At 41.6% G+C, this 25,242-nt stretch overlaps 3 protein-coding genes across 4 annotated transcripts in view; all 3 read left to right on the forward strand.

The window, feature by feature from the left end:
* The first annotated feature begins 1,309 nt into the window (after window positions 1–1,309).
* isoc1 (isochorismatase domain containing 1) lies at window positions 1,310–7,620 on the forward strand. The gene is made up of 5 exons (XM_080755809.1): window positions 1,310–1,590; window positions 3,519–3,638; window positions 4,120–4,323; window positions 5,307–5,423; window positions 7,187–7,620. Exons 1-5 carry the CDS (start codon window positions 1,315–1,317, stop codon window positions 7,334–7,336), a joined length of 867 nt encoding a protein of 288 aa, XP_080611935.1. The 5' UTR covers window positions 1,310–1,314; the 3' UTR covers window positions 7,337–7,620.
* A 173-nt stretch (window positions 7,621–7,793) lies between these two features.
* On the forward strand, window positions 7,794–13,477 carry minar2 (membrane integral NOTCH2 associated receptor 2). The gene is made up of 4 exons (XM_080755810.1): window positions 7,794–8,664; window positions 8,888–9,253; window positions 11,327–11,587; window positions 12,017–13,477. The coding sequence occupies exons 2-4, from the start codon at window positions 9,092–9,094 to the stop codon at window positions 12,212–12,214; spliced, it is 621 nt and encodes a 206-aa protein (XP_080611936.1). The 5' UTR covers window positions 7,794–8,664; window positions 8,888–9,091; the 3' UTR covers window positions 12,215–13,477.
* Window positions 13,478–14,030: 553 nt separating this feature from the next.
* Window positions 14,031–25,242, forward strand: part of megf10 (multiple EGF-like-domains 10) — a 61,938-nt gene continuing 50,726 nt past the window's right edge. For both annotated transcript variants that reach the window (XM_080794421.1, XM_080794422.1), the window contains exons 1-2: window positions 14,031–14,328; window positions 22,433–22,556. In XM_080794421.1, coding sequence (XP_080650547.1) covers window positions 22,450–22,556 — 107 coding nt within the window. In that variant the 5' untranslated portion in view covers window positions 14,031–14,328; window positions 22,433–22,449. The remainder of the gene's footprint in view (window positions 14,329–22,432; window positions 22,557–25,242) is intronic.

The following is a 25,242-nucleotide window of genomic DNA, read 5'->3' on the forward strand; positions in this document are numbered from 1 at the left end:
AAAGCATGCATGCTTGAACATTTCTTTCTTACAATACTATGAGGACTATAAATAGGAGGGCTAGGAGTGGTATAATCTTATTAATTGAGATTACACACACACACACACACACACACACACACACACACACACACACGTGCGTTATATTCATCTACTTTCCAGTCCCCTCCCTTGACCTGTGACCCTTAGAAGACCTGTGTCATAGCATATGGATGCAGACGCAACAGGTGGCATGAAGGATCAGCCTCAGCCGACATCTTAAAGAGCACATCGGTCCGTCATGGTGGCCTAACTGACGTACTGTAACTACTGTACTTTTACTCAAGTTAATTTTGAATTTCAATTTCCCTGCCGAGCCATGGGGCCCATAGGGCCTATATTGCAGCATATTAAAGCAATAAGCCACAAGAGGTGTGGGGTTTTGCATTTTGTAATGGCTGAGAGGCATGAGGCATCGTTTTTTTTATCACAATTTAGCTGATAAGTCTGTGAACATCATGTCAAAGCAGCTTGCATACTGTGTAGCTACTTAGCGAACAGCTGTTCTGAGTGATGAGAGAATAGGGGGCACTTGTGTATATACTTACTTGTGCCCGCCCGGGCCCGTGCCAGTCAGTCATCACTCACCATATGGAATGTGCGCGGGCAGTGCTTAGGTTGGTACTGAAATCAAGTGCTTCCCTTCCCTAGTTCAGCTCCAGAGATACGGGCTCAATGTAACACACCTGGGTTTGATATAAATATAAACTTAAGGTGTAGATTATCGTGAGATTTACTATGCGGTCTAATCAGAAACCGGCCAATTTGCTCGTCCACATATATGACATAAATTCTCCATTCATTGTCAATATGGCACATGTGACACGAGTTACGGGCAAAAAGCTGTGTATAGGAGGGCCCTGCGCCCCCCAAAAATTGTGATGCGCATGCACGGGTACGGAATGGTGCACGTGCATGCACGCTTGAATGTGTCCCCCTAGATTCAAGATTCAATGAAATGAGTAGGTTAAGGTTACATAGTCCATAAGTATTAAAGGACCCCCAATAGAAACAATTGTGCTTTCTTGGGTTATAAATCTCTTAATAGCATAGCAGACCTTATTTAATTGAACTGTATTTCGTCAATCAATTAATCAATCAAACCTCTGCTTTAGTAATGCTTTTGCGCTTTAACGCCGTTACAGTCCAATAGATGGCGGCATTGCAACATTCCAGGTTATCCTGTGTTTAAACCATAGAAACTTAGTCTCTTGCCCCACACTGCGCATGCTCCGTCCTCGGGTCGGCGTGGGCGTGACACTCACAACAACAAACATGGCGGACACCATGGCTAGTGTTGAAGTTCCAGTGTTGCTGTCTTTCTCCGCGTTCTCCCGTCCGTGCTCCCTGCCCCAGGGCTCCAGCCACGATGTCATCCTGCAAAGCTTCGCGTCCAAGTACGGTCGTGACGTGGACGTGCGCGCGAGGCACGTCATCCAGGTGTTCTCGGAGGAATGGGGACAGTACGTGGACGTGCCGCCGGACTTCACTGTGTCGCACGCGCCCTGCAAGCTGAGACTCCGACTGGTGCCCTGCTGCAACCCCTCAGGGGTGGGAAAACTACTCGTTTATTATTATTTTAAGTAAAAGTATAAATACTGAAATGTAGAAATATTCTTGTTGGAAGTGTATTGGTATATCAAAATGTACTTAAAGTACCAAATGTATGTTTTGTAATTATAATAATAATCACAAAATCTACAAAGCAAAGTAACTAAAGTGTTCAAATAATTATAGTGGAGTAAAAAGAGACCCCATAACAGATTTGTGGTGTTGTATGCATGTGTTTTAGAAAGGTTTTTCAAAAATAGCTGGTGCCATTAATTAGGGTAATATACACATCCGTATTCCATGCTTTTTGTATAGAATCTATCATTTAGCTGGGGACCACCTACCTAGAACACTGATTTCAATGCTAAATGAACTGATTTTGCTGGGGACCCCCTGGAACCACCTCAAGGTCCCCTGGGGTCCCTCAAGGACCAGAACTACGGGTGTAAAGGATGATGTGCAGATGGCGGAGGCAAGCCTCACGTCCGATTAGGGCTGTCACTGATTCATTTCGTTCATTCACTTGACAAACATTATGGTGTGCGGGGCAGATAATTTAATAGTTGCCAGTATTGTTACATTTTGGGAAAGAATATGAATATTGTTCGACATGGAAATGTTTATGACCAATCTTGACGAGTATGAGTATTATGCGAAAACAATAATTGCGACTATCTCAAATAATTGCGGTTAGGAGAATAATCTTGACACACCGTGGGGCCTCAGTCACGTCTGTGCATCCCTCGACTCCCGCGGGATGCAGGTCGCCGGGCCATACAGCTCGCCGGCACGCCGCTCGAACGCCTCGAACACCTCGCGGAAGAAACGTGAGTACAGCTCAGGGCCGATGCAGAGCTGGGCGGTGGGGCGGAACTGGAAGGAGGTCCGAAAGTCCACGGTGCAGGTGTTGAGCGGACGGTCGGGCGGGCCTGGGCCGAAGCGCCACGTGGTCTCCATGTGGTCGAAGAACGTCCCGCCGCTACTCACCGCTTTGACGAGGTGGGGTCGCACGCTGGTGATCACAGACGTGTATCTCTCCACCAGCGGCGGGAAGCCCACTTCGAGTATTGCTTTGGAGAGGCCGTCTTTGGGGCTTTTCGTGATGGTTTGGGACTCCTTGCACCAGGGCACAAAGTGCTTATAGTCGTCCACGTTGTTCACTATCTCGTACATCTGTTCCATGGAGTATCCGAGTATCCTCTGCGCCTCCAAGTACTCTTTCCTTTCACTGGGGAGGTTCGTGATTGTTCTGCGTTGAGTTGCCGTTGCGGTAGCTCCGTGCAGGCCCTGATGAAAAAGCTCTCTGGGAGCTCTGGCCAACGGAACGTGCCATCCCGCACGCTCCCCAGCCCGCGCTGGCGGACAGGGCCGAGGCGTGACCACGTGGGCGATGTCCATGAACTGCGTTCTCATCGCGCCCGCCAGTAACTTCCTGCCAATGACCGAGGCGGCCATTCTTATGAGACCACAGGTTCAGAGGACTCGGGTTCAGCTTTGGGATGTCAACACACAGGCGTTATCTCTGTCAGAGAGCCCTATCTAAAGGTCTTCCCGTTCCTTTTAAACTGCAATCTTTTCCTTTTTACTGTGACGTCTCAGTGACGTCCATATTTGGGCGATGTATTACCCTGAATAAAATGTATATCCTTTCTTACTCGCATGAAAGACTCGTTATTTAATGTAGCGTGGCTGTCAGGCAGAAACCTCTTATCTCTGTGTTCTAACTTTTGTTTTTTGTTTAGTTTTTTCGTAAATTAATGCCCCTACTTGTTCATACAGCATCGTTACACAAATGCATCAAATGTAGCAGATCCACAAGCTCGAGAAGCGATGCGTTTTGAGCTTGGTCCCATACCATTGTGTGGGAAACGTGGCATAATTATATGGTTATATATAAATAGATAATTCATTTGGATCTCTTCTGCCAGATGGTGCCATTGGGTAACTTGTGTCAGAAGACCACTGCGTTCTTCTGCTGTGACCTCCAGGAGAGATTCCGACCTGCCATTAGTTATTTTGAGGACATCGTCACCGTGGCAAAAAGACTGGTAATGCTTCATTCATGCTACTTCCATGCTTTCTTTGTCCGTCAGTGTGTTTGTTAAAGGCCACTTTACTGTAATATGTGTGTGTAATATATGGGTCGCGGGTTCCGGTCCTGAATATGATCCCGGTGACGTTTTGGGAAAAATAAAATTATAATCATGTAGCATTGTAGGTAACTGAATTATGGATGAAAATACATAATGTTTTTACAGTGTGGCTCTGCTCTCTTGGTTTACCTGTTCAGTCTCTTTTTGTTTGTGAGAGTGTGTGTCTTCCTGCATGTGCGTGTGAGTGCTGGGGCTGTTCCTGGTTTGACACAGAGTTTGACCTGAAGGTCAACATTCAATTCCTCCCCAGAGCAAGCAAGCAGGCACTCATTAGCTCATCAGCGCTTAAAAAGTTATGTTTATTACATAACATGAAATATATTGGTAGCTTAATAATAAAGCCGGCCTCTCGTTTCTTTTCTTCTGGTGTGTCCAGCTGCATGGGGCCGGCATCCTGGACATCCCGGTCATCGTGTCGGAGCAGTACCCCAAGGGTCTGGGCAGCACGGTGCCAGAACTGGACGTGAGCGGCGCCAGGCTGCTCTTCCCAAAGACACGCTTCTCCATGGTGCTTCCCGAGATGGAGGCTGTGCTGGCCGATCTGCCTGCGCTGCGCTCCGTAGTGCTGTTTGGGATAGAGGTAAGGGACGACGCGCTGCCGTAGGGCTGTTTGGGTTAGAGCAGTGGTTTTCAACCAGTGGTCCTTGAGCAGGTTCCAGGTGGTCCCCAGCAAAATGATGGAGAGTTGGTGACCAAATGGACCCTTATTAGATCTTTAACTTTTCAGAGCATGAAATAAAAACATTTGGTTTAATTTGACACTCAAATAGAAGTAGAATAAATGTTATTTTGATCAATGTTTGCCTGCTCTGCGGTCACTGGTGGACGGGTTTCTGAACTGCCCAGTGCCCACAGCCCTCCTAGGAGACACAGACTGAGTAGTCTGTCTAAAAAAACAGTGGTATCATCATCAATGAGGACCAATTATATGAAGTTGGGTTGAAAAGTGGTGAAGTGGTCCTTTAATCGCAGTGTGACAGTTAATCGTCAATTTAAATGTGTAATCGTGACAGCCCTAGATACAGTATGTGTATTATTTCTCTGCCATCTAGGCCCATTTGTGTGTCCAGCAGTCAGCTCTGGATGTGATTGGATGATGTGTTTTATTTCTCTGTCTCCTATAGGCCCATGTGTGTCCAGCAGACAGCTCTGGATGTGATTGGATGATGTGTTTTATTTCTCTGTCTCCTATAGGCCCATTTGTGTGTCCAGCAGTCAGCTCTGGATGTGATTGGATGATGTGTTTTATTTCTCTGTCTCCTATAGGCCCATTTGTGTGTCCAGCAGTCGGCTCTGGATGTGATTGGATGATGTTTTATTTCTCTGTCTCCTATAGGCCCATTTGTGTGTCCAGCAGTCAGCTCTGGATGTGATTGGATGATGTTTTATTTATCTCGTCTCCTATAGGCCCATGTGTGTGTCCAGCAGACAGCTCTGGATCTGATTGGATGAGTGGTTTATTTTTCTCGTCTCCTATAGGCCCATGTGTGTGTCCAGCAGACAGCTCTGGATCTGATTGGATGAGTGGTTTTAAATGTATATTATTTCTCTCGTCTCCTATAGGCCCATGTGTGTGTCCAGCAGACAGCTCTGGATCTGATTGGCCGTGGGTACGAGGTTCACGTGATAGCGGACGCCACATCGTCACGCAGCATGGTGGACAGGATGTTTGCTTTTCAGGTGAGCATCAAGGTTGATTTTAACTCTTGATTTAGTTTCAGTCATGAGTCCTTTGAATACAATTTAGTTTTAGTCATATTTTAGTCATCTGAAGGTTTTACAGTTAGTTTCAGTCAACTAAATATCCCAAGGTTTTAGTCGTCAAAAAGGCATTTTGGCGGGCCTTGGTGGCATCGTAATTGCTGATTTTACACTTTGCTGCATGCTAAAAATAGCAGATCTACATTCTCACAACACGACACGCTTGTAGATCTGTTATTTTCAGAGTGCAACACCTGAGTGAATCTCTTCTCCACTAGTCCCCTATTTCAGTCTAGTTTTTATTTGTTGTCAATATATTTAGATTTTGTCATCATAGCTTAGTTTAGATTTTGTTTTTTTCACTCAGAAAAGGTAGTCAACATTTTTCGTCATAGGTTTAATCTACAAAATGAACACTGGTGCACATAAGACATGCCTTGTTCATGAATAACGTCACATAGACTGAGTGTGCTATTACTATATATAGTGCTATACTGTATCATTGCTATAGAGAGAGTCAGAAAAGAAAGCAATGGGTGGATCTTTTCGGGTGACGGATCGATTGGATGTGGTCTGTTCTGGCATTCTTGGTACTTCATAAACAATGGATATAACCCGGTCAGTCAGGTGGATACTGGTGGATACTCTCAACGGCCTGTGATTTCATACCAAATAAGTGTGGCGTCTAATGATGACTTTAAAAAAAAATCTTCTAAATCCTTTTCAAGATTTTTCAAAAATAGCAGATCTACAAGCTCATAGATCGAGCTTGTAGATCTGCTATTTTTCAATAGCTAAATTATAACATAATGTTTAAAACACCAAAAGGGGTTCCCGCCCCAAAATGGGCTAAATACTGAATTATTTATAACCACACTACAGCGTGCCATTTGAGCTGTGCTAAGCCAAACAGCTCTGAAACGGCTGTGAAAGACAATTGCACAAATTGACGATCTATAAGCTACTATCAATAATAGTGGTGGTGGAAAGCAAGCAAGTACATTTACTTAAGTACTGTACTTAAGTACAATTTTGAGGTACTTTTCTTGAGTATTTCCAATACTTTTACTTACTTTACCACTACATCTCAGAGGAAAGTATTGTACTTTACTTTTATTTGAAAACTTTAGTTACTAGTTAAATTGATTATTATTACAAAACATACATTGAACACAGCTCTATATACATTCGGCCATTTGAAAATCTAGATCTAATGCGTCGCATCGTGATTATTTTCAAAAGATTTGTATGCGTTTGAAAACTTGAAATAAGACATTCTTTCTACATTTGGTGCTTTACGTACATTTTGATACCAATATGTTACATTTTTAATTCCGGACTTATACAGATTTTGTACTTGAGTACAAAATGTGACTACTTTTCCCACCACTGAAACTGAGCAAGCCTGTCTATAGCAGCAGTTGGGTAAGAACCGGCGCTGCGTCTTGAGTCTGACTTGAACATTTAGTTACCTAATCGTCTGATATGTGTCCAGGTAGCTCAGTCGGTAGAGCTCTCGCCTTTAGACCACAAGGTCATGGATTCGATCCTCGGGCACCGCCAACTCAGGGTATGTGTAGCACGGCTTGGATGCGGCAAGTCGTGCGGTAAGTACTGCAGGGAGCTGATGGTAGGTGTGGTGCTCCACCTCAGAAATCCATCTCTAGCACATTGTAACGGGGACAGACTCCCGCGTGTTACCAGCCGATAGCGACAATAAGCCACTCCCGACCTACTTTCAGAGGCTGTCTGGGGTGGGCGCCGTCGTCACCACCAGCGAGGCGGTCCTCCTGCAGCTGGTCGGCGACAAGGAGCACCCCAAGTTCAAGGAGGTCCAAAGCATCATCAGAACCAGCGCCCCGGAGTCTGGTCTCCTTGCCATGAAGGTGTAGACTACACCGTTTCTGGACCCCTTTACTGGGCCTATAACTGTGAGTGTACAAGTGGACCATTGGGATGCTCTGTTAGTCTGTTTGAATCATCACTGACTGAGCACTCTTGGAGTTATCTGTTATCTATTGGCGCACACAAGCCTGTCAAACCGAAACGATTGTAAATAAACATAGCAAATTATATCAACAAGTTATTATTGGTTTATTTGTTAGTTTGTTGTTTAGTAAAAAATTGCCGGTTCATCGCGTGGACAGAAGCTGTCAATTTTGCAGTGAAATGAATAACTACGTATGCCCGAATAGACAAATAGAAAAAATACAAATCTACAAATGGTAAATGGTGCATTTATATAGTGCTTTTATTCAAAGCCCTTTACATAGATTGTGCATTACATTCACATTCATACACCGATGGCAGAGGAAGCCATGCAAGGCACCAACCTGCACATCGGGAGCAATTCGGGGTTCGGAGTCTTGCTCAAGGACACTTGGACACTAACTATGGGGGATTCCAGGTTCGAACTGGGAACCTCACAGGTTCCCATCTGGCCACTCTACACCTGAGCCACTGCTGCCCAAGCTCTATTCCCGTAAGAGAAGAATTGTACAGCGTTCAGTGGTTAATCAATTTTGTTGATTTAGTTTTTTTATCTATTCATATCTTTGTTGATTTTGTTTTTTATCTATTCATATCTGTTTATATCTATTTTGTGTGACAATTTGATAAAAATATATTCTAGACTATTCAGGTTATAACGTATAAGTAAATTATTATTTCTAAATTATTTGGTTTCTATATACTGTAGTTCCGATCAGTTTCCTCAGCCCTAGGTTGAGATCTCTCCTCATTGGTCGCTACAGCTACTACTGCTGCTCTCCAACAAGAAGGCATGGGGTTGGGTTTCACAGCCCTGTCAAATGACACCTGGTGAAGCTACGTAGCTAGCATCTCATGAATAATTCCAGAGCCACAGACAGGTTGTGGTGTGGTGAGGCGACGGCAGCATGAGTAGAGCCAACTGGACGCAGCCATTGTGGAGCCGGTTGGAGTGAGTGAGGCCACATTCTGGACGCCAAGGTTGTAATGGCTTTGAATTTTTCATTTTAGTTAATTCATTTTATAATTTCTTTTAGTTTTGGCATAACTTTTTTTTTGTTTTTTGTTTCTAGAGCGAATTTTGAGTTTTTGCTAATAACAGTGCTGAAAATGCTAATAACAGTTTTTTATTAGTTTTCATTATTTTCTAACTTTCGGTTATTTGACAGATTGTAAAGGAGTGATGTCACGGACTGCAAGGTGCCACATGGTGGTGACTGGTGTAAAACTGGTACAGCTACATAAATAGATTAAGATTTCATATAATCCCAAAAAGTTTATAAATTGACAAAAAATACAGGCATTTTATCTATCATTTCAGTTAGCTTTATTAAGTTTTGTATACACAATACAGTTTCAGTTAGTTATCGTTTATCAATTGTTTTTAATTCTACCTTTTATTTAGTTCAGATGACGAAAATGTTTTTTTAATTTTTGTTTTCGTTATCGTTTAGTTATCCATCCATCCATCTTCAACCGCTTATCCGTAGTCGGGTCGCAGGGGCAACAGCTCCACCAGAGAGCTCCAGACTTTCCTCTCCAGAGCAACATTAGTAACTTCATTCTGGGGGATCCTGGGGTGTTCCCAGGCCATTTTGGAGATATAATCCCTCCCATCTTTTCATTAACCAAAACAACTTGCTAGACGGACGGACGCCATGCTGAACAAAAGGATGGACGTCTCTGCTCTGCCCAACAACGACCACCCGCAGCGGTTCCTGCAGCTGGACGTGGGCATGCTGCCCGCCACGCACGGCATGTTCCAGGTGCGGGCGGCCATGTCCAGCCACAGACACTGGCACAACAGGATCTACGAGCAGGTAACTACTATAGTCCTAACCCATGTCCAGCCACAGACACTGGCACAACAGGATCTACGAGCAGGTATGCTGTACTTGGATGTACTAGGGGGTGGGCGATATGGAAAAATATGATGTCACAATTATTTTTCAAGCAGTATCATGATTAGTGATGCACCGAATATTCGGCCGCAGAAGATATTCGGCAGAAAATGGCTAAAAAAGCATTTTCGGCCTATTCGGTTTCGGCCCAAATAGGCAGAAAATATATCACCGAATAGTGTATGCAATTAATGCATTCAAAAGAGCTGAATAAATCAGGTAGCTTTAAGGTACGGTCATGACAGTAATTCTGTATTTGGTTTCGGCCAATAATTTCCCTTTCGGTGCATCCCTAATCATGATCCATGATATTGTGATGTTGCTGGGTGGCTAGAAAGACGAGGTGACGATGTTCAAGTTGCTAGCTCAAACACACTGAGCCCGGATTTATTGCCATGCCGCAGCAGCACAAACTAACCCGAGGTGGAGGGTCACTAAACGTAAAACAAAGGGTGCCTAGCCTACTAATATCAGAACATGTGTTGTGTCTCTGTTAACTCAGTCCATTCTTTAGCACAACAGCACAGCCTGCCCGGAACACATGTAGCCAATACCCATAACACCTCCCTCAAAGTAACATTGTTTACATTATTTTTTTCTTTTCTTTTTCCATGTTGGTTTTTATGGTTATTACTCTTTTTTCAAGTTACAGTACAACCACTTAAACGGTAACAAAAACTACGTACAAGGAATAGGGATAACGGACCTTTCCGTCGTTCTACAGAATATAAATTAAGGTATAGTCGTATAGAATTGCAAATCATAGAATGTGCATTCACTGTATCACAATTTATATACAATATCTCTGAAAAGGCAAATCGTGGAGACATTGTATCGTCTTGAGTAACTCTCAGCTGGACAGATCTGAATCTTACTACAAGTAAGAAACTGATCTGGCTTTTATGTCTGCTGTCTGAATTGATGGCAAGCTACTGGAAAGTGAACGTGCTAATGTTTTATGTTTGCTTTCTATATGTGCTGTTCTATTTTTGCCATAGATAGATAGACCACCCACTGCTCCTAATAGTTAGGGTGGGTTAATGTATTAATATCATATTTAGGGTGGGTAAATGTATTCATAGCTGCGTCTTTAACGCCACCCTCCATCCTGATGTCATCAACATGATGTCATGAGATCCACACCGTGAAGCTGGGGTGTTATTAGAGCTGCCTTGTTTATGTTTTAATCATGTTGAACAGCATGCTAATGAGGAACATAATATCTGCTTTCAATGCTCTCTCATGTGAATGTGCAACTTGTGCCTGTTTAGGTAAGGCCAGTTCGTTTTGTACTATAGCACATTTCAGAGGAAATTCAATGTGCTTTACAACATGTACATAATTTAGGAAAATAAAGGATACAGTCCTAGAAAAGAATACATTTGAATATAGTAAAAAAAGAAGAAATTTAAAATAAGGAAAAAGAAAACCGAACAATAAGACAGTAAAATCGCAGTCCAGAATCAAAGGCAGCAACAAATAGGTTCTTATCTGTGATTTAAATAATTGATAGTTGTAGCAAAACCTTGTATGTCCAATCTCCACTCTAATGTAATTATTATTTATTTAGTCAAAAGCCCATCCCGTAGTTGTCATTGGTTCAATATTTATAAAACCCACAGATAGACTGGCCTATCTGGCCTCCCTATTTTGGGCATCATAGGCCAATGTACCAAAAACCTAAAAAAGAAAACACATTGTGAGCCGATCTACAAGCTCACATTGCGCCGTGATGCAACACATTGTGAGCTTTTAGATCTATTTTCAAAATATCTTTTATACATTTGAAAACTTGTGAAATGGGACATTCGGCACAATGAGTTATTGATACCAATGCTTTTGTACTTTTACTCGAGTACATTTTTAATTCCGGACTTTTACTTGCAAAGGAGTATTTCTACAATGCTGTATTGAAAACCTTTTACTTACTTAGTAAAACATTTGAGTACTTTTTTCCCGCGTGCACCTTGTTCTTTCATATAACCTCCACAGCGGGACCCGTGTGGGCTGCAGGACTCTTACCCCAGGCCTTCTCCCCCGGCCGAGGTGCATGGGGCTCCTCCTCCTGTGGAGTTTGTGGAGCGCTACTTGGAGCACATTACGCCGGTCACCTTCAAGCCGAACATCAAGACTAACCCTCTGTACACTGACACCAAGATCGCGGAGCCGGAACCCGAGAGATGCAAACCCTCCTGGACCGTCCAGGAATACGACAGGCACACCCTACACGGTAACCTGGCCGACTATATGAAGGTACATATATTGTGATTTTTTTTATCTTCTTCTCTTTATTTTTTACTACACTGTCACCATAGACGCTTCAATTATTAAAATGCTGCACGACCTATCTGATTCTTGAGCATCTAAAGGATGCTTGTAGATCTGAGATTCTTGTGGGGTAGGCCTATAAATTGAGCATTACAACTTAACACACTTGATCCCTAAGTAATATCTGTATTCTGAGACTAACGTTCGGCGAAAATAGATGATCTACGAGGCTACGAGCTCACAATGTGTTGTGTTGTGATGTGCTAAAGATATAGAGGAGGCCTAGTATAGAGCCCTGGGGAATCCGGTCAAATAAGTGCCTACTAGTGAATATTGTTTTCAACACCGGTGACATACTGCATTTTAAACTTATTTTCATTTAAAACTGCATTCTGTTTTGTTTGTGCTTTGCAGGAGGAAGAGAACTCGCCCAAGGAACTGAACTTTTGGCTTGAGGAATTATACACGCCTGGATTTGACTCTTTACTGAAGAAAAAAGAAGCCGAATTCATGAAGAAAAAACTGTGTAAAGTCCTGACCATAGTCTCTCTGTGTATTTGTGTCATTGTTGTCATTACTGTGTCAGTGGTGATGACAAAGAGAGCTGGATAGTAAATACACACTCTAGGCCCCTTTTCCACCAAAATACCTTTGGTTCTAGATCTGGTTCCGTTCTAGAACCTTGGAACGTTGGTGCTTTCACAAAACCGGAAGCGAACCGGCTTGCGTTTCCACCAGTTTAAAGCACCATTGTAATTAGGGGGCAGGAGTCCCACCCAGTTGGCCCCAGGTTCGATTTCAGGCCTGGCCAGCAATGTGTCCAATTAAACTGCTCAAAGTGTCCATTTAATGGTTGGAAATTCAATCATCAGTGGCAATTGCAGTTTCACTTTTATTTTTTTAATGATGATTTTTTTGGCTTACTTTTTCCACTGTGGATATCACATCTGCATCTTCCAACCTTGTGATACGCCCACTTTGGTTCCCAGTCCAGGGCAAGAAAAAACTAATATTTTTTGGTTCCAGTTCCGAATCAACTTTGAGGGTTCTGGACCAATTCATTTTCAGTGGAAACACTGAGCTGCATGGTTCAATATTAGGTGGGAAAAACAAATAACGGAACTGTTGACTTAACGGAACCGGTAAGGTAATACTGTGTAACTTTTCCAATTGAAAAAACTATTCTTTTATATAATCTTTCATTTTGATGTCTTCTCCAAAACCCTAGGGTTTTGGCTAGTAATCAATGTGTCTTCCCCCAACACACATGGTGTATGCCAAAGTAATGCAGGCACTGGAAATGTACTTGAAATGTATTTATTTGTGTGCATAAAGCAGGCCCCCAGAGTGCCTGGGAAACATTGAAGCCGCCCCACCCTACTGGCCAAAGCTGGAACTGCAGGTGGGCGATGTACATGTGCGAGCAAAAGAGTGATTCAGGTGAGCTCATGGAGGTTGGCACCAAATGTTGGTGCCCAAATCGAGAAAATCCAGAGGTAGTGTTCTTCCGAGTGTTTCAAAACGCCAGTGAGAAACTTCCATTGAAATGAATAGCTGGGGGCGGGGCCGTCCGCCCTCTAGTTTATTTAACTATTGTATAAAAATGTTCTGAAAGCGTATGCGGCCCACCCATCTGACCACTAACACGGCAGCCAAATGGCTGAGCTACATGAGTGGGCCGCTTACACTTTTCACAGATTTTCAAGTCTGCCTTGATCCTGAAGGTTGGGAACCACTGAAAATTCTTGTTAATTTGGAATGTTTTGTTTTAAGTTGACGTTGCACTGCACATGCACTCGCACTACTGTTTTATACTGTTTATTATTTTCTCTAAATTGTGGCTGTAATTTATCAATGATTAAATAATGTGCTATTCATTCCTTGATTTATTTATGTATGTTCTTTTCTAGTAACGACATTAATTACCAAGCACCAGTTTGTTTTAACATGGGTGAAAAGTGCTATTCCATCCAGTAGATGGCGACAGAGTCTATCTGTTTCCAGTCTAGTCTACTGTCAGGCACTCAGGACAGTTTGTTAGATGAATGCTCTAAAATATCTCCACTTTCTTTTGATTAATTAAAGCTCTATATACTATATTGTGATAGTAGGCATTAGTACTTTCTACTTTTGGTACTTTAAGAAAATGTTGATACCAATACTGTTATTTATTTATTCCGGACTTTTACTTAATTGTAACAGTGTAGCCTAGCTACTTCTACATTGCAGTATTGATTATTTTACTGCAATTAAATTAAGTAAAAAAAGAAGAACAAAAACGTTTTCCCAACACTGGCTGGCAGTGGCTGCTCTCCAAACCTTCCTTCCTTCCCGAGTCCTTCCAGCAGTGTGTGTGTGTGTGTGTGTGTGTGTGTGTGTGTATCCGTGTCCCATTGGCTCACTCACGCAGTCACAGTGTAATGTGTTCCTGACATGAATGCTCAATCTGGGAAACTTTCTCTGTCCCACAGCCTGCAAGTGTGCGCGTGTATGCATATAGGACCACACCACATCAGCTACACAATGCTGCTGCACCACGGAGCTGTTTTAACGAGAACACTAATATTAGCGGTAAACGGCATGGGGCCGTGCACATGTTGGGACATTATTGTTTAATCCGCTGGGATTATATATTGACGTGTTTTTTCTGTTTCTTTTGTTTTTGGAGGAGCGCCGATCACTGCGTCATCAGAACTCTGCAGGGGCATTATTTGGTGCAAGACAAGGTAAAGTTTGTTTTCTCAACATAAAGGGGATTATTGAGTCTGTATACATTTTCGCAGCTGTGCAGAGTTATGTAATTATAAATTACCGTACGCACCTAGACCTACGTCATAATTGCGTGTTCGGGAATCTCGAGTTTTCTCAAGGGATGAGCTATTAGTTTTATTTTAAATCAGTGTTGCAACCGTTGCATCGCTGCATGACGACTATAGCCTACATTAAAATCTGTTTGTGAGACAAACATAAATTACAATGTATAGGCATAGGCTATAGCACTCTTTATATCCAGGTATTACAATTAAGTGCGACATCGGAAAGCAGAGAAAGAAAGCATGACAGAGTTCATCAAGTTGATGAACATTGTCAATAACAACACAAGCCTAAAATCACAACAAATAGTGTGCATAATGCGAGAGAGCAGCCTGTTAATGTAAACAAATGTCTTTACTAAGATTGGTTGATTGAATACTAGAGTATAATAATGAACAGTTTGCGCAGAATAAACACTGGGAAACACTGTCTTGGTCTTCTAAAATGATGAAAAACACAAGAAAACTATAATAATGAGACTTGATTCCAATAGGGATCCTCCATTGTCTTATCGTTACACGTAACCTGCCAATTAGCAATTAGGCCTACAATTTATGAACACCAATTCTGGGAATCTGCCCCGCATCATGCATGCATTTGCTTTGCCTTCAGGCGCCGCGCGTGCGTGCGTGCACTACGTGTTCAAGCAGCTGTGTGTGTGCATGTGTACAGTATGTTTGTGCACTGTTCTGTGCTGATGTGTCCTCTATATTATCTCTATGAATAGTCGCTCTTCTGAACAAGAAGAGAAGAATGCATGCTTGTAAGGAGATGTGTGTCTGTCTCTCTGCCCACAGGCCACTGCTTCTGACCAGTGGTGGGAAAAGTATACTCTCATTTGTTTTTTACTTAAGTAAAAGTATCAATACTGCATCTAGAAATTATCTGTTATGAGTGAATGTCTGGAATTCAACATTTTATTGAGTTAAAAGTAGGCCTACAAAAGTATTATTGGTAGCCTACTGTAGGCTAATGATTGGTATGAGCTTGTACATTTCCTATGTTGGAAAAACAATTTCTTCTGGAAATAAATTGTAATTTTACATGAGAATTTTAATCATTATTTAGACGTTTTTGATGCAAGCACTTTTGTACTACATCAGGTCAAAATTGAAAAATTGAATACAGGCCTTTCTTATTATTAACAGTATTTCTATATTCTGGTATTGCTTATTTACTCTATGAGAATTGTCTCTGTCGCCCAGAGGGCAGTGAACTGCATGATTTGTATGAGGTGTGTGTGTGTGTGTGTGTGTGTGAGTGTGTGTGTGTGTACACACACACATACATACATGCGTGCGTGTGTGAGTACTCTGCTTGTGGTGAGACTGGGAGCACTGTATGGGGGGGGGTCGGGGTCATCTGTCACACAGCACTGATGTCTACACTCAACATGTCTGTTGTCAATAACTTACCCCCTGCAGCCATTATGCGTCATTGGAGAAAGATAAAGAATAACAATCTCTTTTGTCGATGCAAAAGAGATTGTGGGTTTTTCGGGGACCCCTCAGGGTGTTGCAGGGGTTCCCCAGCAATATGTGGGCCAGTTTAACCAATTTTAACATGAGGCAGATTCTAAAAATGCCTTCTAAATCCTGACCTGTTTTCAACCCTTTTCATATCAAGGTCCATTATTAATTCGGTCACGGACCACCATTTCATGAGATTTTCATTTAGCCACTCAGACCCAAAACATGGATTTTTTTTAAAATTATCATTGGATAAGATTATGTCCACAATTCCATGGCGTATTGATGTTGGTACCATAGGAAAGATAACAGGCAAACGTTGAGATCAAAACAACAATTCTTCTACATTCTCTAATTATGTAGACTTCTTGAGAGTTCAGTAATGCATTATGTTTAACAATAATATAACTCTTGAGCGCGTAAAAGTAAACCAAATGGAATTGTAAGTGTCCATTTGGTTCCTTTAAGAGTTAAATATCTATATAGGTTCATTTTAGTTACCACCTTTCCATTATTTAGGGCCACCTGAAACCCCCTCAAGTGGTGAAAACCACAATGACTAACCCAAAAGGGGTTCCCATCCTACACTCCAGTCCTGTTTTTTTCTCTTTTTTTGTATTATAATTCTTTCGACGGGAGACTCCATCATCTTCATCTAGTGGCTTTTTTCACGTAAGTTTGAGAAACAGAGTGATGGCATCAAATTGATGGTGCTGAAATGCAAGCGTTAGGCTACATGTAAGGCTACGTGTATGCATAGGTTCTAGTATTCGTAATAGATGGGTGGTGTGTGTGTGCCTCCATTCATCGTGCCGTCATGTGGTTGTATGCGTGCGTGTGTGTGCACGTGCGTGCATGCTGTGGGATGCTGTGGGTGTAAATGTTCTGTCACCAGTCTCGTGTCAACATACATGTGTCAAGAGTTGCTAGCCTCAGGACAAGACATGCAACAGTCTGCAGACAGAGATGTGTTTGCTTGTTCCGCGTGAGCTGTGAAATGAACCTCTAAAAGGCTATACTTTTAACCACAAAAACCCTATATTCAGTGTTTTACTGCAAATCTTGATTTAGTTTTAGTTATAGTCTTTTGAGTAAAATTGAATTTAGTTTGAGTCATATTTCAGTCATCTGAAATGTTTTAGTTTTAGTCTAGTTTCAGTCGACTAAATGTCATAAGACTAAAATGTATTTTTGGCAGGCCTTGGTGGCGTCATAATGGCTATTGGCTATTTTCAGCATGCAATCAAGCATACAATGACTTGTCTTTTAGTTCTACTGGATCTCTTCTCCACTAGTTGCTCTCTAGTTTTTATTTGTTGATGAAATTGTCAGTATATTTAGTCATAGTTTTTTTCATAACAGCTTTGTTTTTATTTAGTTTTTTTTTCAGTTTTCGTCAAAAACGGAGACGACTTACATTTTTCGGCATAGTTTTATAATCAACACTGCCTATATTCTTAGTTCCAATTACAATTGAACTTATTCAGAACGACAAACAATAAGAAAGGTAATCACATATACATACCAGAATGCATAGAGACACTCAAGAAACTAGGATCCCAGGTAAGCCCAAGAACCTGGCAGTCTAAACAATATACTGTCAAACTAACACTTTGTACATTGAAACTGTAGGATTCCACATAAACAATGAACCAGGCATCAGTCTAAACAATATACCTTCAAAATAACAATCTATCTGCACATTTAAAATATAGGATACCGGGTAAACAATGAATGAACCTAGAATAACATCTATCTATAAATGCACCATCACCACCACAGCCGGGCACCAGTCTAGTGCTATCTAAATGACATTTAGTAACAAAAACATGACAACAAATGACCAAAAGAATGTCTGCATGGTAGAATTCTCCAACTGCTGTGGCAAGAATTCTACACTGGCTCCCTGTGCATTACAGGATCCAGTTTAAGATCTGTTAAATGGGTTGGCACCATTGTCCATATCGGTACTTTTTCCGTTGTAGCGCCCGTGCCATGCAACGATCTTCCACCCCTTAGACTTAGAGCTTCTCAAACCTTGCCTGTGTTTAAATCACGTTTGAAAACTTGTACTCCTGAGTCCTCGGTGTTCGAACATGCTGTCTAAGAGTTGCTGTTTCCACTGCATTATGTCTTTTCGTTGCCCTGTTTATTATGTATTGTTGTTTTGCTCTTGGTATTTTTAGTATTTTCTTTCTTTTTGTTGGTACTGAGTTTACAGTACTTTGTTTCAACACTGTTGTTTTAAATGTGCTTTATAAATGAAGTGGATTGTTTAGTATTGTATTGGATTGGATTGGATCTGAAGACTATCTGTAGTTGACTAGAATCACCCATGCATGCAGGGCTCTATACTAGTTCTGCTAGTATTGTATGTCTTTGTAGATCGGCTACTTCCGGTGGGCGATATCGTCAGGCTCCTCAGGATGAACCGGACGATCCTGACATGAACGGCTGATTACAGCGTAGTCTGTCTATTCACTGATTTGGATTGTAATTGTACACAGGGAGTTGGAAACGTTGTGCACTTCACCTGCTAATGTAGCGGGATTTGGAAAGCATACTGCTAGTCACAATTTAATTGACCCCCCCCCTCCCCACACACGCACAGACAGCGTGGCCCTTGTTTACCAGCACAGCAGTTGTCATGGGGAAGGGAGGGGAGGAGAGCAGTTGTCCTATGGTGGCCGCCTGCTGTTGTTGCAACTGGGAACTCTTTGTTCAGTGAAACTGGAGATACTGTAAGTTCAACCCGGGTGCTGCATAAACTACCTGTACACGCACGCAGCCACGCACACACACAAATACACCTTTTGTGTGGACATTCACAGCGCACAGCAATCTCACCCATGTTTTCATTATAGTTTGTTCTCCTTACCGTACAGTAGGTAGGTATCAAGAGAATCAACTTCAACTTGTTTGTCACATCACAGGTTTAAAGGAAATTAGTATTCATGCAAGCTCCATCGTTTTTGTTGTTTGTTTACAACTTTATTTCCATTTCCATATACTAAAAGTTTCGTGTTTTTTCGTAAATTCACGTCCTACTTATGGCCCTATTGCATAAGGCCAGAAAACATCAGGTGCAATAGTAGGAACTCGTTAGTAGGTCCATATAGCATCGTGTCAGAGCCGTGTCAGAACCGTGTCAGAACCGTGATCTCAATTCTTTTGGAGGAAAATCGAGATTCACTTTGTGCAACATTGACTTTCTGTGATAGAGATTTGGTTGTTGTGGTGTTGTTTTTGTCTTGGATACAAACGGAGTGCTTCTTGGCCCTTCAAAGGCCAATATTAATCTCTGTCATTTCTTACGCTAAACTAGCACCAGTCATTATTCCTAACCTGACTCTATTCTACTTCTATTTATTAAAGTGTAAACTGTACTTCAATGCCTGGGCCAAATGCATATTATTGTCATGCCCTTGACATGAACAAGTTGGAGAACTATTGATTTAGAAGGCTTTTGTAGAATCGGCCTCAGGTCTTAATGGTTTAATGTTGATGCCAACACATTGTAGTTTTACTACAATGTAAAACTACATTGTAGTAAAAGTTTGAATGCATGGCTTTCACTTTGTACCATTACTTAAGTAAAAGTACACTGTTGAGGTCAGAGGAATGCAACTGAGTGACAGCTGCATCGTTGGTGACAATAAATCGTCTTGAACTTTGAACCAGCACAACTCCAAAAGTAACCAAGTATATCTACTCAAGTACTGTGCTCATAAGTAAAATCTTAAGTTACCCAAGTAACTATATACTTCATACTGTACTACTAATCCACTACACCTCAGAGACAATTGTACTTCTTACTCAACTGCAATTATTGGAAACCATTTGTTACAAGTTACTTTATATATTTAGATTATTATTATACAAAACATATTCTAAACATACATTAACAAATTAAGCCCTGTTTTATCATTTATTTATTTGAAAATATATAGACGATCTGCACTCATGATGCGTCACATGAAGAGCTTGTAGACAGTTTACAGTATTTCTGAAAAGGTTTGACACGTTAGTACTTGTTTGTTTGGTACCATTATTTTTATGCCATTAATATACCGGTACTTTTGTGCTTTCATTGAAGTCAGATTTTTAATATCTGCCTTGAACTTGTAAGAGTATTTCTATATTGTGGTATATTGACTAGACCACTTTTACTTTAAAGGACTAGTTCACTCAAAAAAATTCTTACACACCCCCCATGAAACCTTTAATTCATGGAAGGTGTTTTTGTTTTAGTCAAATTCCTGACGGCCAGAGGAGAGATGCTAATGTCTCTGATAGGACACCCAATTAATGACTTAGGAGTGTGACAAAAACTGAAAAAAAATCTCTATGAATTCAAGGCTCCACGGGGTGTGTAATTGATAGAAAAGAATAGTCATTTTTGGGTGAACTAGCAAGACAATGTGAATTCTTCCTCCGCCACTGCTGCCTGTGGTGTAGTAAAGTTGACAGCTGCATCGTTGCTACATGACGATAAAACAATCTAGAACCTGCAGCAGAAAGGCCACATGCCAAAACGCTTCTAGCTTTATGCTAACGTAGTGCGACTGACACAGACAGACAACCAGACGTTGCTGCAATGTTGTCACTAGTGTGTGAGCAGATTGAAAACAGACAGACAGACAGACAGACAGACAGTGTGAGCTGTTTGATGGTAGCAGACAGCTGGACACATGCTGCTGACTTTATTAGGTTTACCATCCCACTTTGTCTCCTTCAGTGTTCATGTAAATCTGAAGTGTACATTTTAAGCAAGGGATTATTATACAGTATATAATATATATGCTGCACAGGTAGTTGTTGAGAAATAACACCAGACTGGCCCCGACCAGATGATTAAACCCTGAGGCCATTATTTCTAAACGACTACCGGCGTGGCGTATATTATTACATGGCTACTCAATAAATACATTCATAATTTGACCCAAAAGTAACAACAAAAGTATTCCTTGCGCTGGCCATTGACCAATCAGGATCAAGCATTCAACCAAGCCATGTAATACAGTCTGATAATGTTGTGCAGTGTGAATGTTCAAATCATGTAGCCTATACTTTATACATTATTTCAGACAGTGTTCAAAAGCATACTTTGGGGGGGTCACATGTTGCTAATGGTGACAGGACATCCCAGGTGAGCACAACAACAATGGTTGATGGGTTTGATCGTTGCGTGGGTGTCAATAAACATTGGTTGCAAGCTTTATGGAGATGACACATTTTGTGTGTGTTTTTTGTGTGTAAATTAATACCCTACATGACACATTAGCATCACACATTAGCATCACACATTAGCATAGATCGACAAGCTCGAAACATGGTGCTTTTGTGACGCATTTCGAGCTTGTGGATCTGCTACTTTTGAGTTTTCAAACCAAGTTTTCAGGAAGTTTTCGCTAACAGTTTTGGACACATGAGGTTTCCACCCGACAGAGACAAAAATTAGACCCTTCCTTTTTCTTTGCATTTGGGAAAACAATTGAGGTGTGTGCGTGCGTGCGTGCGTGCGTGCGTGCGTGCGTGCGTGAGTGCGTGCGTGCGTGCGTGCATGTGTGTACAGCTGTGGTGTAGTGGCAGGCAGTGACGTGATGCTGTAACGAACCCCAGTGTGACGATACAAATCAGATCAGAAAGTCATAATAACAACATGTTATGGCTATCAGATGTGAGGATAGGGGTGTTTAGGGGGAGGGGGGGGGGGATACGATGGGTCGGGGCGTTCTGAGGGGATAGGACGTGTTGGGTGGGGGTCAGTGGGTCACGAGGTTATGACGTCCTCAGATGGGACACTGTTCACTGTGGCAGAGACGTTGGTGACACCTGTTGGTGATGGGGATGTGCCGATGATACTTTTTGGCCGATATCGATATCCGATATAATGAATTGCTGTTATGGCCGATTACCGATTTGCATCTGCATTAAACAATTATAATAATTTTGTCCATTCTGAAAAATACATGCAACAGGTTATCTGCACTGCAGGCTTAGGCAAGTCAGATTTAACTTGAATATCATATATTTAATATTGTGAGCTTGTAGATCTGTTTAAGCTTTTACTTTGGGCTTTGGGCAATCGGACGCTGTGTTGTGAGCGGATTAATACACATTGCCGGTGGATTTGAGAACGTCGAATCAAATCGATTGTGTTCCGGTTTGGAACTAACATAGTGTACTTTAAAGATGTAGTGAAATGAACACGACTGCGTGCGAACACTTTTAGAGAATACGTGCATAGTCATCATATGGGCAATCGGGCATACCTAACAATATATCTAATTTGATTACTTCCTTTGAACGGAAACGTGCTGCGTGATGACGTGTCAAGCCCTGCGTGAATACAAATTAATCTTGATTTCATTCACCTGGTTGATTCCAATAGCTGTACATTCCTCTAAACAAGCCATTGCACCCCGACTTTAAGTTCCTATTTATCGGTATCACAATGAAAACAAAAATGTCCCAACGTTTTAATGACATTTTTGGGGGAATATATATAATTTGTTTTCATTTCCTGTTTGATTCCTCTCTGTAGGTTGAGGTGGGACAACGATGGCCATGTCTCTGGGACAGCGCCTCACTGTGGCCATCTGTTTCATAACACACGCGGCATTCTCCCTCAAGCTAGAGGACCCCAACGTCTGCAGCCACTGGGAGAGGTAAGTCAAGTTTTTTTTGGAGCCGTTTACATGAACCCTATACCATCACTACTTTGGGGCAAACAGTCTGCAAAAAATCCCGGATCTACAAGATCACAACGCAATGCTCTGTGAGACTACTGCAGAATAGATCCAGTAAGAACTAAAAGACAAGTCATTATTTTATGCTTGGTTGTGTGCCAGTGTCACTCTCTGAAAATAACAGCACGTTGTGAGCTTGTAGATCTGCTGTTTTTGACGCACAGCTGAGTATAAATCAGGCATTTCAATGTCATCACGGCCCACCAAATTTTTAATCTACTAAATCAACTGTAGATTTTGTAGACTGAAATCTTCTGATATTTAGTCAATTAAAACTAGACTAACACTAAAACATCTCAGATTACTAAAATATGACAAAAACTAACTGGAATTTTATTCAACAGACTATGACTAAAATAGTCAAAATTGGTGTCAAAATCAACACTGATTTGTTTGTCAATCAATTACTCACCCCGTGAAGACAAGCTCTGTCGCTTTCCTTCACGGTGAAGGACAATCCCTTTCACCGTGAAGAATCCTCCCCAAAAATAGGGTCCACAATATTATCAACAACTATCAAACGTTATGAAAATTCTATTCATAAACACCGGCACGACTCTTGACCGTCATAATCCAAGCGTCTTGTATCCAGACATATCCTCAGAAAGAGGAACACATGGGTGCATGTGAACCCGCCACGCGCATGTCCAGACGTGTTCCATCGCAGTGAGTGCGTGTGACCGTTTAGACCGGACATAGTATAGTTTCAGTGAAGATTCAGTGTTTTGCAACACTGCGATCGCGGATAGCCGGCATATCTTGTAGATCGGCTATTCTCATTCTTTTTGATTGAGGTATTAGTATGTCATGTTAAAACTCAAAATATTGTCACACACGTCAAATATGAACGTATTGATAATTGTTGAAATCTGACGGTTTTACCCGTGTCATCAAATTGTGACATTAAAATGACATTTTTACTTCGAGTCAGTAACCTCTGGTAAATGGTGCAATTATATAGCGCTTTTATCCAAGGCACTTTATATAGATTGTGCATTACATTCACCTATTTACACACACATTTACACCGATGGCAGAGGAAACCATACAATGCACCAACCTGCTCATCGGGAGCAATTAGGCGTTCCACTCAAGTCTTGCTCAAGGACACTTCGACACTATCTGGGAGCCCGGGATTGAACTGGGAACCTCACAGTTCCCATCCTGCCGCTCTACCGGCCACTCTACCCCTGAGTCACTGCCGCCCCTCTAAAGATGTTTGTTTTAAGTTAACTACTCCGCAGTTGACTGCCTCTCATTTGCAAACTGTTTTCCAAACCTTTGGTTATAGCCTACCGCAAATGCTATATGCTGTGATTTTCTATAATTCCCCCCACAAACAAATCATTTTCTTATGACTGTTTCCCTACTGGCATTGTTATCAACGCCTTTAATGTTATTATAGTAATGTATATTCCGCTAACTGTGTGGTTTTCACACTTACATCATCTGTTACTCTGGTAGAAGCAGCAGTAGTAATTTGTTTCTGTCTTTAACAACGTACAGAATAAGACTTCTCTCTGGTAGAATGTATCAGTTATTAAGACATTACACTGGTCATCATTTAATGTCCCAGTTGGAAAATAGTAACTAAGGACTTGACTTCAATCGGTCTAAAAATTTAAAACGATTTAGATGGCAATTTTTTTTTCATGTGCCATAGTGTCGTAGTAAATCTGTGTCACATATTCTGAAGAACACCTGGGGACTTGGCATTCAGTATTTTGGATCTCATGATCCAAATAAGAACATTATAATGGTGTGTAAAACAGAAAATGTAAAGTTTGCCACAGACTGTCTAGTCTTGCCACAGACACATTTGTCCGTGTACGGACATATTGACGAACCTTGCTCATTATAAGATGGAACCTTATGTGTCTACTCACTGTCTCAGAGGAAGGCTGTGGACAGTTCAGAATCTTACCTACCAAATTGGGGTGGGATGATTCACTTGCCTCCTGATTCGATACGATCTCGATACCTAGGGCGCCGATTCGATTCGATATTGTGATTTTGCCCCCAAGTTACTACTTGGCTTTTTTATAGAACATTTTAAAACATTTCTAAACAATATAAACCATGAAAAGTTGAATCATACACGCCAATGCATGCAGCCACAGATGGGATGCGCACTAAGATTTGACACACCAACAATCCGACATGCGGAAACAATGGTCGGACTACCGCTCGAACTGTGCTGCTCCCGTGCTTAAAAATCGATTCACTCAAATATTGCGATTTTTAATGACAAAAAATCACAAGTTCCAATCATGATTTTGTTTTAAATTTTAGTTTAAAAACAGGTGAAGCACTCCTTTTAATTTAGCTATCTGTAACTCTCTGAGCGCGAACAAAAGTACAGGCTTTTTACAGTGTGTCTAATGTAAGTCATCACAAAGCCATTATGAAGTGACTTAACAAGGCTTTTGTTTTATCAGCCAATGGTTTCCATGGACCAATTAAAGGGGGACGCCCGCAAAACCTATGAAGGAAGTCTGAGTGAGAACAAAGCCCCAAAGCTGGCTGTTCCCAGCTAGATTCACTTTCACTGCTAATCTAACACAACAGCTGCAAACGGGGTGTTTAACGATGTGTGTGCGTGCGC

The sequence above is a fragment of the Protomyctophum bolini genome (assembly GCF_963924005.1).
Source record: "Protomyctophum bolini genome assembly, chromosome: 22".
Taxonomy (NCBI): Eukaryota; Metazoa; Chordata; class Actinopteri; order Myctophiformes; family Myctophidae; genus Protomyctophum; species Protomyctophum bolini.

Excerpts from the sequence above, each read along its gene's own strand:
- isoc1 (XM_080755809.1), top strand. The coding sequence starts at position 1,315 with ATGGCGGACACCATGGCTAGTGTTGAAGTTCCAGTGTTGCTGTCTTTC. Across the intron at positions 3,639-4,119 it reads TCACCGTGGCAAAAAGACTG|CTGCATGGGGCCGGCATCCT; the intron begins GTAATGCTTCAT and ends TGGTGTGTCCAG. Across the intron at positions 5,424-7,186 it reads ACAGGATGTTTGCTTTTCAG|AGGCTGTCTGGGGTGGGCGC; the intron begins GTGAGCATCAAG and ends ACCTACTTTCAG.
- minar2 (XM_080755810.1), top strand. The coding sequence starts at position 9,092 with ATGCTGAACAAAAGGATGGACGTCTCTGCTCTGCCCAACAACGACCAC. Across the intron at positions 9,254-11,326 it reads ACAACAGGATCTACGAGCAG|CGGGACCCGTGTGGGCTGCA; the intron begins GTAACTACTATA and ends TAACCTCCACAG. Across the intron at positions 11,588-12,016 it reads ACCTGGCCGACTATATGAAG|GAGGAAGAGAACTCGCCCAA; the intron begins GTACATATATTG and ends TGTGCTTTGCAG.